The sequence below is a fragment of the Octopus bimaculoides genome, chromosome 8 (assembly GCF_001194135.2).
Source record: "Octopus bimaculoides isolate UCB-OBI-ISO-001 chromosome 8, ASM119413v2, whole genome shotgun sequence".
In the NCBI taxonomy this organism is placed as follows: Eukaryota; Metazoa; Mollusca; class Cephalopoda; order Octopoda; family Octopodidae; genus Octopus; species Octopus bimaculoides.
Genome location: NC_068988.1, coordinates 64995974 through 65008926, shown reverse-complemented (window position 1 = coordinate 65008926; position 12953 = coordinate 64995974). Strand labels below are relative to the sequence as shown.

At 36.9% G+C, this 12953-nt stretch overlaps 1 protein-coding gene across 1 annotated transcript; it reads left to right on the top strand.

The window, feature by feature from the left end:
• The first annotated feature begins 218 nt into the window (after positions 1–218).
• LOC106883120 (zinc finger protein 836) lies at positions 219–6980 on the top strand. Its single transcript, XM_014934013.2, has 2 exons — positions 219–343; positions 4143–6980. Exon 2 carries the CDS (start codon positions 4550–4552, stop codon positions 6320–6322), a length of 1773 nt encoding a protein of 590 aa, XP_014789499.1. The 5' UTR covers positions 219–343; positions 4143–4549; the 3' UTR covers positions 6323–6980.
• Positions 6981–12953: the final 5973 nt, after the last annotated feature.

The window sequence follows — 12953 nt, the reverse complement described above, 5'->3', positions numbered from 1 at the left end:
ACATTGTGAGTGTATTTCTCTCTATGTATGTATGTGTATGTGTGTGTATATATATATATATATATACACACATAAAACACACCCATACATATACACGCGCACGTTGTGTGTATGTTTCTCTGTGTGTGTGTGTGTATGTGTGTGTGTGTGTATATATATATATATATATATATATGTATATGTAATTACCCACAATTCCTTTCAAATACTACCTAAGACATCCGGTTCCGGTGGTCTATTCCCATTCTTGTATTTCCAGCAGTTACATTTTATTATTATTTCCCGTTTATATAATTCTAACCACAAGTTAGCGCTCCACACCTTGATACCCCTCTCAACGAAGGTAGGAACACCCTTACGTTTACCTTATGTCCCTAAACATATCCAATATAAATGTAATGTTTTGCCTTTCTCAGAGGCCTCAGTGTGTCCAGTTTCGTCTTGTCTATTTCTACATGTTAATATCAGATCATCTTTTCTCTCTCATGATGGGTTTTATTGAAAAATGCATTAACATTTCCACATATAGTTCTGTCGGACTTTGTCTTCTTCCATGTCTTGACTAGATTTTACGTTGACCTAGTGTTTCTCTGGTGATATCCTATTTCCATGTCGGAAAAAAAACAAAACAAACAACAAGCTAAAACGAAAGTATACAACGGATATAATTGTTTCACTGTTGAATACTTTTGTTTATAACAACGTATAGTTTTATGAACGCATTTTGGTTATAGAATCATTTTATTATACACGATCAAAGGCAGCGAGCTGGCAGAATCGTTAGCGCGTCGGACAAAATGCTAATTGATTCAGGCTCTATATGTTCTGAGTTCAAATCCTACCGAGGTCGATAAAATAAAGTACCAGTCAAATAGAAGTGTCAATATAATTGACTAATTCCTCCCCCTAAATTGCTGGCCTGGTGGACATTGGAATTAGATACTGAGGGAAAATGTCCACCGCTGGCCTTATACAATATTTGAAGCATTTTATATAAGAAAAAATCTTGGGGCATCGAAAGAATGGCTCTCTTATTTCTTTATTGCCCACAAGGGGCTAAACATAGAGGGGACAAACAAGGACAGACAAATGGATTAAGTCGATTATATCGACCCCAGTGCGTAACTAGTACTCAATTTATCGACCCCGAAAGGATGAAAGGCAAAGTCGACCACGGCGGAATTTGAACTCAGAACATAACGGCAGACGAAATACTGCTAAGCCCGGCGTGCTAACGTTTCTGCCAGCTCCCCGCCTTTGGTAAGCAAGTATCTTTGTTTTTTTTTTGTTTCAATCTTTCGACTGGGACATTGCTTTCAAGGGTTTTAGACGTTTATATTGACCTCAGTACTTATTTATCAGTCTGTTGACTTTTAAGTGTTTTGTTTTTATTTATTTATCACACCACTATGTTAAGAAACATAAATATGACACCGCTTTTGAAAAAATGGTACCGAACAGTTACGTAAATGAATTAGTGAATAATACAATAAGTAACAAGTAATATCTGACAAATATCAGTCCGTCACATATCAGTCTGCAGGGGACAAAATGGAAAGGGCGTTGCCCCGGAAGATGGCGAGGGAGTTACACTGGAACAACCACTCTGACTCACGGGGCTCGCACTTGCGGATAGCTATCTCTGCTCCGGTGATAGCGGTGAGCATGGATGTGGTCCCGGGGCCGAGAATATCGGAGGCCTCTACTTTCACAGGCTCGACTATAAACCTGTCAAAGAGTGGCCGATACTTTGACAGTTTGCTTTTTTGGCAAAGGTAAAGAATATGCATACCGGTGTTTAGGGTTACACCGAAAACGTGTGGTGTGCGTATTCTTTACCTCTGCCGCTTTTCTTAGCCTGATGAGCGGCGCAACTTGAGCTGGTAGGTGAACACACCAAGTTGCTGCTGGAGTTGTCACAGCATGTGGCACCCCTGATGAGAGGTCTACCACCACGGAAAAGGGAAACACTATCAGGCCTTTTACCGTTCCCTCGGTCCAGCCCCGCTGGTTCGAGCTGGGAACAGAAAAACCTGCAGCGTTTAGGCCATATTTTTAATATCTCTTTGAGAATAGCATGGCCTTGAAGGCGGCTAGCACTATAGTAAAGTTGTCAGGTATCTACATGAAGGATTTTCTGTGCAAAACAAAAGGGACCATATAGAAATGACCTACATTCACCCATTTTACAATCATATCAATATTTTATGCAAGCGACACTATTAAGATTAGTGAATTAAACTGAGTAAATTACAGTTTTATAGGTGAAATCGTATATGTATGTAGACTACTACTACCTCTGGTACAAAACCGATGGGACTATATAGAAACTATGTGCTGTACAGAGATAATCATGTTTGTTGTTTATAAAATAAAACTATAAAACGATTAATTATGTCAATTTAATTAGTGTTAATAATCACAGGCTTGAAGAGCCTTGATCTTTCAATCCTCCAGTTTTGTTGTCGAGTTTTAAGTTGTTTATATTTGATACCTCTAGGTGTCATGGAGACCTCAACATCTTATTTTATGTTGCTTTGTGAGATTTACTAACTTCAACAATTAGAGAAGTCTTTATTGGGCTGATCTATTATTGTATAGCTTCAGTGTAGCTCTGCTCAAGTCCATCCATGACCAGCCCATAACAATCCAGATATATTGCATTTAGGAGTATGTTATTGACTGTATTCTTCTTTTTCTAAGCTGGCAGGGTGGAGTTTGAGAGAGATTTTTGACTGTTATTTCTAGCAGGCTTAGCAATTGCATAGAAGCTCTTTTTTTGAGTTGAGGATGCTGTTCCTGATAGTGGTGGTGATGGTTATTGTGATGATAGTGATGGTGATGCTTTAGAATGGCATCAATGTGGTAGATTTTGATGTTGATTATCCTCAGTGACAGAAGGCTTGTGATCAGATGCATTCCGGGTCTGAGGTCAATTTTACCTTTCATCCTTTCCAGGTCGATAAATTAAGTACCAGTTGAACACTGGGGTTGATGTGATTGACTAGTCCTTTCCCCCAAAATTTCAGGCCTTGTGCCTATAATAGAAAGGATTATTATTGTTATTTAATGTCCATGTTACATACTGGCATAGAATGGAACTTTTATTGCAAATGAAATCCTTCTGTCAGTTTGTTTGAGATCCCTCTGCACTTTTCTGTACTCTTTGTTTGTATTAATGAGAATTAGTGTAATTTCTAATTAGTTTCTGTTTTAAACGAATCATTACTGCTGTTAGTTTGCACCACTCCACAAAAACAAATGTTAACACCACTGTAAATTACTAAAAGCTTTTAGAAAATTCATTTAAAAAAATGGCAAAACATCTTTTAAAAGAAAATGAAATTATAATCTTTGAAGAATTCTTTGGCACAAGTAATTGGTGCAGGAAACATTGGCCTTGATTAAAAAAAACAAGGAATGCTACAATACCAATACCTGAAGATATAGCAACATTATTTGTTCCATTATTTTCTCCATATCCATGATAACATGCAGCCAGGTAACTAGTGTATAACTTCACTAAATGATTGCTGTTCTTTCTGAATAACTCTTTGGCCTCAGTCACGGATTGTTTCATGGTTTATAGAGATGATCCCTTTACATCAATTGTATTAGACAAATATATAGTCTTTGTGTATGTATGCAGGTGTCACTTAACAGCACCCAGTCCACACTGTAAAGCAGTTGGTGTTCGAAAGGGCATCCAGCTGTAAAAACCTTGCCGAAACTGACCTTGCTTGTGCTTGTCCCATGTAAAAAGCACTAAGTCCTCTCTGCTGAGTGGTTAATGTTAGGAAGGGCATCCAGCTGTAAAAATCCTGCCAAAACAGTCACAGAAGTCTGGTATAGGCTTTGGCTTGGCTGGCTTTTGTGGAACTGTCCATGCTAGCATGGAAGATGGATGTTAAACAATGATGATATATATATATATATATATATATACACACACACACACACATACACATAGTTCTTTTTGGCTGTTTACTATCCAACTTAACATCACTCATTTCAACCACATGTCCATGTTGTTGTCTTTCCTCTTTCTCTCTCTATATATTACCCATGTCTGTTTTGCTGTCTTTTCAATGCCTGTAATTTATACACTCTTCACTCATGACCTCTGCTGTTATATATTTCAGGGTATCTGGTGAGATGACAGACTGAAGACTAAAGAATGACATGACCAAGGATATAAGAATCTTGTTTATGTAACTTCAGTTCTATCAATATGAATTATTTCTTGTTAATTGCAGTTAACTCCATTATGACTGACTATATATAACTTTTTACATCATTCCTGTGATGGTGTCAGCAAAGTTTACTGAGACTTTTCTCTTTCTTACACTTATCTATTTATGGCTTGGCCGTAACTGAATTATTTCTGAATTCAAGACTGAATTATAAGAAAAAGATTTTTGTTTTACAGCTGAGACATAATTAGGTTTTGAAGAAAATATAATAGCATTATTGAAAATTTTTAATAGAAATATATCTCTTGAAAATTACAGTGGAAACGTAATTTTCTATTTTATGAAGATTCGACAGTATGGAAGAGAAACTTGGTGAAAGTCAAATACATAAGGAAAAAACACCTGATAGGAATGATGTCTCTCATCAAACAGGAAAGATATACAGGTGTGATGTCTGTGGGAAATCATTTAAAATAAGAAAATATTTCACTCAACATAAATTGATGCATACAGATTCAAAATTGTATGGCTGTGATATATGTGGTAAAAAATTCTCTTCGAATGAATATTTATCTAACCATAAACATCTTCATACAGGTCCGAAACCATACAACTGTAGTATTTGTGGCAAAGTGTTCTCACGAAATAGGGATTTATTGACACACAAACGTATTCACACAGGTGAGAAACCATTCCATTGTGATATCTGTGGTAAAACCTTCACTGTAAATGGTTCTTTATCTGTACACAAACGTATTCACACAGGAGAAAAACCATACCACTGTGATATCTGTGGTAAAAGCTTCTCCGCAAGTAGCTCGGTAACAACACACAAACTTATTCACACCGGTGAGAAACCATATCAGTGTGATCTTTGTGGGAAAGCATTCTCTGTAAATAGTAGCTTATCTAAACACAAGCGCTTTCACACAGGAGAGAAACCATATCACTGTGATATCTGTGGTATGACGTTCTCTCAAAGTTCTAATTTAATGGCCCATAAACGTATTCATACAGGAGAAAAACCATATCACTGTGATATTTGTGGTAAAAAGTTCTCTACTAATGAATATCTATCAAACCACAAATATATTCACACCGGGGAAAAAAGATATCATTGCGATATTTGTGGTAAAGCATTCTCCCAAAGAGGTAATTTGCTTTCCCATAAACCTATTCATTCAGGAGAGAAACCATACCAGTGTGATATATGTGGTAAACATTTCTCTACAAATCAGTATTTATCTAACCACAAGCGTATTCATACAGGATTGAAGCCATGCCACTGTGATATTTGTGGTAAAGCTTTCTCTCGAAACAGTCATTTGAATGAACACAAACGCATTCACACAGGTGAGAAACCGTACCACTGCGATGTTTGTGGCAAATCGTTCACTATAAATGGTCATTTAACTAAACACAAACGTATTCACACAGGAGAGAAACCTTATCAATGTGGCGTCTGTGGCCGGATGTTCACCGATAGTTCTACTTTACTCACACATAGACGAATCCACACAGGAGAAAAACCATATCACTGTGATATTTGTGGCAAAACTTTCTCTGCCAATGATTCTTTATCCAAACACAAACGTATTCACACGGGAGAAAAACCATATCGCTGTAATATCTGTGGGAAAGCATTTTCTGAAAGTAGTTCTGTATCAACACATAAACGTATTCACACTGGTGAGAGGCCATATCACTGTGATATCTGTGGAAAAACATTCACTGCTAGTAATTCATTATCTACACACCGAATTATTCACACAGGAGAGAAACCATATGAATGTGATATATGTAGTAAAGCTTTCTCACGCACTTGTAACTTATTGCGACATCGGCGTCTTCACACAGGAGAGAAACCATATCACTGTGATTTCTGTGATAAAACATTCACTTCTAGTACTGACTTAAACACACACATACGCATTCATACAGGAGAGAAACCATACAACTGTGATATCTGTGGTAAATCATTCTCTCGAAGTGGTCATTTATTGAACCATAAACGTATCCATACAGGTGACAAACCATATCACTGTGATGTTTGTGGTAAGGCATTTTCTCAACAAGGTCATCTTTTAGCCCACAAATGTTTACACAAAAGAGAAACTACTCCTGTATGACATTTGTAATGAATCCTCCTCATATTAATCAGTTAATTAGGTATAAACAGATATGTTTGTAGACTTTATACTAGTTCAGTTGTAATTCTTTAAAAGCACCTTAATACTTTTACTCCATGTGGAGTATAGGGCACCAATAAGAAATCTGTGTTCTTTTGGCATTTCAATAGAAATGCAGAAAATTTGACAGTGCTAACCTTACCACTGTCCTCCTTTCTTAACTGGGTTTGGGACAAGCTAGGGCAGAGTTCCTTCAAAAGTTATTCTTAAGATAACCATAAGACCCCATCATCAACACACTTCAACCTCTTCCCCACACACAATTTGTCTTTCCTACACTCACCTCTGCTCTTAAGATTTGGCTGGTTTCAGTTGAACTCCACTCAGGCGTTCCTCACTCACATGCCTCTCCTCTCATCACTCATATTGTTTAGCCATCCTCAACAGCCACACTAAACACTTCACCCTTAGAATGACAAGTGACTTCATTAAAACTTATGAAATATCATCACTAAATATATTTACATTGTCATTTTTTTAATATCACTGTTGTGTAACGTTGTTGAAACTGTTTTGAATATTTTAATTTTCTTATGTGAAATGAAAATAAAAACCTGGCTATAATTGCTACCTCTATAAAGTTGTTGTGTTGCTCCAAGTCAGCACTTAAAAAAAAAATTTTTTTTTTGTCTCGTCTAGAGGAAAGGGTTGTACTCATGGTTTCTATGGGACACCAAGACCAATGAAGTTGACACTATTAATGTTCTGCTTGAATTGTTAAAAGAATTGATACTGCGGGGAAGTAACTCAAGATGGACAACATTCTGAAAAGGAAAGAGTCTGCATAATGTTTAGTGTGTTGTCCGGTGTGCAAAGTGGTTGCGTTATGAGAATCAAGAGTATGAGTGAGTTGGGAGGTTTGGAGTGTAGATGGCATCAGACAAGTCAGCTCTGAAGACCAGCTAGGGCAGCGTTCCTTTAAAAGTTATTCTTAAGATAATCAAATCATAAGATTACAGACGTCTTGGACCCCATCACCAACAAAACTCCAACTTCTTCCTCACACATAATTTGTCTTTTTTGTCTTTACTACACTCACCTCTGCTCTTAAAGATTTGGCTGAAGAGCAGAAAGCACAATAGCAGCAGTTGAAGAGGCAGAAAGAGGAGACAGGATATCTGTAGGCCAGAAGTTGGAGGGTGTTCATGAGCAATTGCCTGCCAGTCTGTCAAGGATATCTATGTGTTGTGTGTGTAGTAGCAGTCCTGTCCCAGATATAGAAGCAGTACTTCTTCATTGTGGCTGAGGCTTTGTACAGCATCAGTAATTGTTTGGGGTGGGGGTTCTAAAGTATTTCCTGGCTCTGAAGAGACGGATCACTTAGTTATGTTGAAGATGTGTGTTCACCAGCAGAGATCCTCAATGATGACGAAGCCTATCATTAGTATTACTCATGATGGTTCTGGTTGTGTGTTGTACATGTTTGGTCAGGTGACTGTTTTCTTGATAAACACAATTTCATTATCATTGCTTTAATGCCTGCTTGTCATTGCTTACCAGGAACGGATTGAATTTATTGAAGCAAATTTTCTGTGGTCAGATGCTCTTGTTGCCAACGCTCACTTGTTTCCATGCAAGATAATATTTTCCCATCATCATCATCGTCATTTAACATCCGCTTTCCATGCTAGCATGGGTTGGACTATTTGACTGAGGACTGGTGAAACCAGATGGCTACACCAGGCTCCACTCTGGTTTGGCAGAGTTTCTACAGCTGGATGCCCTTCCTAACGCCAACCACGGCCAGGCATATTTTTGGAGCATATTGGGAATGAATGGCACTGCTTGTAGGACAGTGACACTCCTTTGACATCTATCACACAATGTCAAGATAAGTACAAGGAGATACAAACATACACATACGGTGGTGCACCAGCATGACCGCAGCCACTTGGCTGAAACACATAAATAAATAAATAATACATATGTATATGTGCTTGCATGTATGCATATATGCACACAATTATTTCAGCATCTACCTTGTCCTCTCAAATACTTGGGTTGGCCGGAACTATAGTAGATGACACTTGCCCAAAAGTCAGTTGGCTTGGAACTGTAGTAGATGACATCTGCCCAGTTGTGGGACTGAGCCCAAAGCTTTGTGGTTGGTAAGAAAAAACTTTCTTAACCACATAGCCACACCTGCAGTGGTTGTATTTTGTGTCTTTTGAAGGTGACACAATCAGTTTCAAGACCTCTCGTTATGGAGTAAGAGCATGTCATGAGGTGCCAAGGTTGCATGTGGATTACACTTTTGGTAGAAGGTTAGGGAGGAGTTAGGGGCCATGCTGTGTGTATATGTAGGAGTGGGCACTGTTGAGTTAATGGCATGTAGGTCATTTGGTGTATAGGAGTTGATAGTATGGATCAGAGAGTGTTTTATTTGTCAGTACAATGTAGTATGACCTGATCTGAAACTACTGATATGTAAAATGGTCGAAGCCCATAAACAAGCAGTTTTGATGAGAGATTGTGTGCCAGACACAGTCAAAAGTTTTACTAATGTCGGTCTATTCATTGCTACTTCCAAAACTTCAAGGATGAGTGATGTAGGTGGTGGTGGTGGTGGGAGAGAGTAGGCCTCTAATAGATTGGCCTTTTATCTTGAAAGCCATACTGATGGACATTAAAGGCGGAGAGAGAGAGGTAAGGTGTTGGAGAAAATTGTTAATGGTTGAAATATCAGAAGGATGGTAAGGCAAGAGGAGTTACCTTTTTGGGAATGAGACACTGAAGCACGTTTCCAAAGATTGAAATACATTTCTGTAATAGAAGAAATTGAAGAGCAGTGAGGATAAGGGCCAACTCTGGGATGTATTTGTTTGATGGTAATATCTATTAACACTTTCAACTTGTATAACAGAACTTTCTCTCTATGACAAAGAAGATGTTGATCACAGAAAGGCAAACGAATGCCATAGGAACTACAAAAAATACAATGAGTGAACAATGTGATTGGTAATTATGATTCTGAACAAAAAGTTTATGCTTACAATTTGAAAGTTTAATAGCATAATCCTTCTTACTGTTCGCTTTAGTTGCTGGTTGTCATTTCTTGTGCTGCCAATGAATTTTTAAATAAATAATATAAGTAAATAGCATTATTCTTTTACCTTTTATGTATTAATACATCAGTATTATTTATATAGCCATCTATAATATAGATGGTTTTATACATATATAAAATAGATTATATAGTCTATGTGTGTCATTTTACATATATTTGTTTTGACATGGTTAACAAAATATGGATAAATGGAAAAAAAGTTTACCAAAGTAAGGATTTTATTTACTTTCACTTTTTTGTTTTTTTTCGACACTCAAATTTTTGTTTTCATATACATTGTAATATCAACAGAAAGGTTAAGATATTTTTTTCCAAAAATATAGTTTTTATTTTTTTAAATAACCCTATTTAATACATTATTGATATTCTGATTTGGATGAATCGATAAGAGGCTACTTTAAACCCGCCTCTTCTGTTTCCATATTTTCTTGTCTTCCAATACAATCATGAATCCCTGTCAATCTCACCTGTCACGAGGTGGTGTCTACAAAGATAAAAAAATAGTCTTTTCGTTAAAGTCAAATCTTAAACAAACACACACACAAAACAAATGATTGGGGCAGTTTGGAATAGCTATCATTATAAGAACGAAATTGTGTAGTATTTCCCTGCTTAATTGTTAGTATTTTTGTCTTTCATACAACATGAATTATGAATCTGAAAAAAAAAAAAAATCCGTAAGTGATAGCTATTCCAAAAATTCTACTAGGATTAATTTAACCTAACAGCATTAAATTTTAAAATGATAGTCATTAGTTTATACGTTAAATTACTAAGGGAAATAACTAGATAAAGAATTATCAAAGCGGCATAACTCTTAGAGATATCCGCTGAAATTATAACTCTTGATGTTTTATCAATTCGAGTTAGCTTTGGCTGAGCAGATATGCAAGTTTTGTCGAAATACCGGATCTCCCAATTTTCCCTTATGCTATTGAAAGGAGGGTGTTATCAACACACATTCGTCTGAAAGTAGTTGTTCTCCATTGACGAAATACAATAGCATATTTACGTTCTACTTTGCTGGACCGTATTAAGGATAAATTTACCGTTTCAGATAAGTTTTAATTTTCTATAAATTTTCAAACCATTTTCACTGTTTTCGACCTCTTTTTCATATTTTGTCTTACTTCTAAGGACTTTAAATTCAGCCACTCCCAGCAATTCCACTGTACTTGGGACATTTTCCATTGTATTTTAGATGTTTTAATAAATGCAGTTGCTATCGTAAGAGTGGGCAGTAAATGAGGTTGGGATGACGACACACTGTAAAAAAACAAAACAAAAAACCCCCCAAACTATTAATGGTGCATGGTGGTCCGTAACTCAATACAAATGAGTAAATAGGCGGCGAGCTGGCAGAAACGCTAGCATGCTGGGCGAGATGCTTAGCGGTATTTCGTCTGCCGTTACGTTCTGAGTTCAAATTCCGCCGAGGTCGACTTTGCCTTTCCTCTTTTCGGGGTCGATAAATTAAGTACCAGTTACTCACTGGGGTCGATGTAATCAGCTTAATCCATTTGTCTGTCCTTGTTTGTCCCCTCTATGTTTAGCCCCTTGTGGGCAATAAAGAAATAACAAATGAGTAAATAACGTAAAACTAGAACCTTGTTGGCGAACATAAGGCCATGTCTGGTCCAGCAGACTTATGTTAATGCTTTTAAGCCACGAACAATCCGTCTTTAGTCACTACATAATCTAAGACATCAGGATGTGATTTGAGGAAGATTTTGATGCTAATCTTAATCAGTGGAACGGCCGCTCAAAACTTTTCTGGATTTTAGAGCAGTATCAAACGTCCCACAGACATTTAGGTTTGGCTTCGGGTCAAGATGTACCATCACTGAAGATAAGATGCTGCGTAGTACCACTGAATGCAAAACTACGTGATAAAGAAGCGAACTTTTTGTTATTAGCTTTATTTTTAGATGTATATTTGTACTCGTGATTAATTTTTTAATAAATGATTTTAAGTAAATTTTTGTATTAAACGTACCTATACTCAAATAGATGGTTGTAAAATACAGATCCTATACTTGTAATTTTACCTGTATATATTCGTTTTGATGTGGTCAGTAAAATAAAAGAAAGAGAATAAAGTTCACGAAAATAAAGATTTTATTTACAATAAGCTTTTCGTTTCCTTCAAAACTCCATTCCAATTTTTGTTTTCACCCACATCATAATATCAGAAGAAAGGGTAAATTTTTTATTTCATAAGGCCAGTTCCGGCGATCTTACGGTACGAGTCCTAAATATCGGCCTTTTCCATAAAAAGTGTCTTCGGCGATTTTTACCAAAGATCGGCCTTTCCCTTCACTACGGTGTTAGGGTTAGGGTTTTAGTGTCAGGGTTAGTGTTTAGGGTTACGGTTAGGGACGGAATTCCCTAACCCTAACCCCTTCAAAATAAATCGCGCTCTATGTATGTCTTTCGCTTTTATGACGTCGTTTCCCTGTTTCTCTCCAACACTTTTTACGGAAAAGGCCGATCTTTGGTGAAGATCGCCGAAGACACTTTTTACGGAAAAGGCCGATATTTAGGACTCGTACCGTAAGATCGCCCCAGTTCCTATTTAATAACCTAATGACATTCTTACTTGCGCATTGCTGACGAATCAATTAGACGTTCCTCTGGAAGTTCCACTTCTGTTTCCATTATTCCGATTGCTATCAATTTGCATTTGTTCAATAGAATCTTGAAATCTTATCAATCGCTCCATTCATAGGTGCCTGCAAAAGATACGAAGATTGTCCCTTCCCTCAGGTGAAAGCCTAACCACACATGCATACGCGCGTATACACACACAACATAGCAGATAACTGACAAAATTTGAAATAGCTATCACTGCTTTTGGGGAATGAGAAAAGCAAGGAAATGGTGGTATTTCTTCTTCCATTGTTAGTAGTTTTTGTCTTTCATGCGACGAGAATTACATTCCAGTGTATAAAAAAAAAAAATGGAATTCTGGTTTAAGTGCAGCATATAAACACTCATAACTTATTATTTTTTTATTGAAATTATCAAAACTTTTGCGCATTTGTGTTCTACACACAGGAACTCATATTATTCTTTTACTTCAGTCATTTAACTGCGCCCATGCTGGAGCACCGCCTGTTTGGTTGTCAGCGGCTGCCAGCGTCAATTTCCTGTTCGAATTGATTTCATATTCAGTGTAATGATACACTTTTATAGGTTAATTAATGATGTGAAAGTAAGGATCTTTTTTAAAACGGGGGGCCACATTTTTCATTAACGAAACACTTTGAAACTTGGAACACTGGTAGAATGTGTCATATAAAACATCTTTTTCTCTTAGTCTTCTTTAAAAAAAAAGAAATCCCTAAGTTATTCCATGTTAAAGTTGTCGTATTTCTGTAATTTCAACCAATCACTGACGTCCATTCAGCCGATATACATTAAATGCCGACTACATAAACAAACGATTCTGAAACAATTCTATCAGTGATAGGGTTAGGGTAAAACAGCAAATTTAAAAAGAAA

Coding starts and splice junctions, on each gene's coding strand:
- LOC106883120 (XM_014934013.2), top strand. CDS start 4,550: ATGGAAGAGAAACTTGGTGAAAGTCAAATACATAAGGAAAAAACACCT.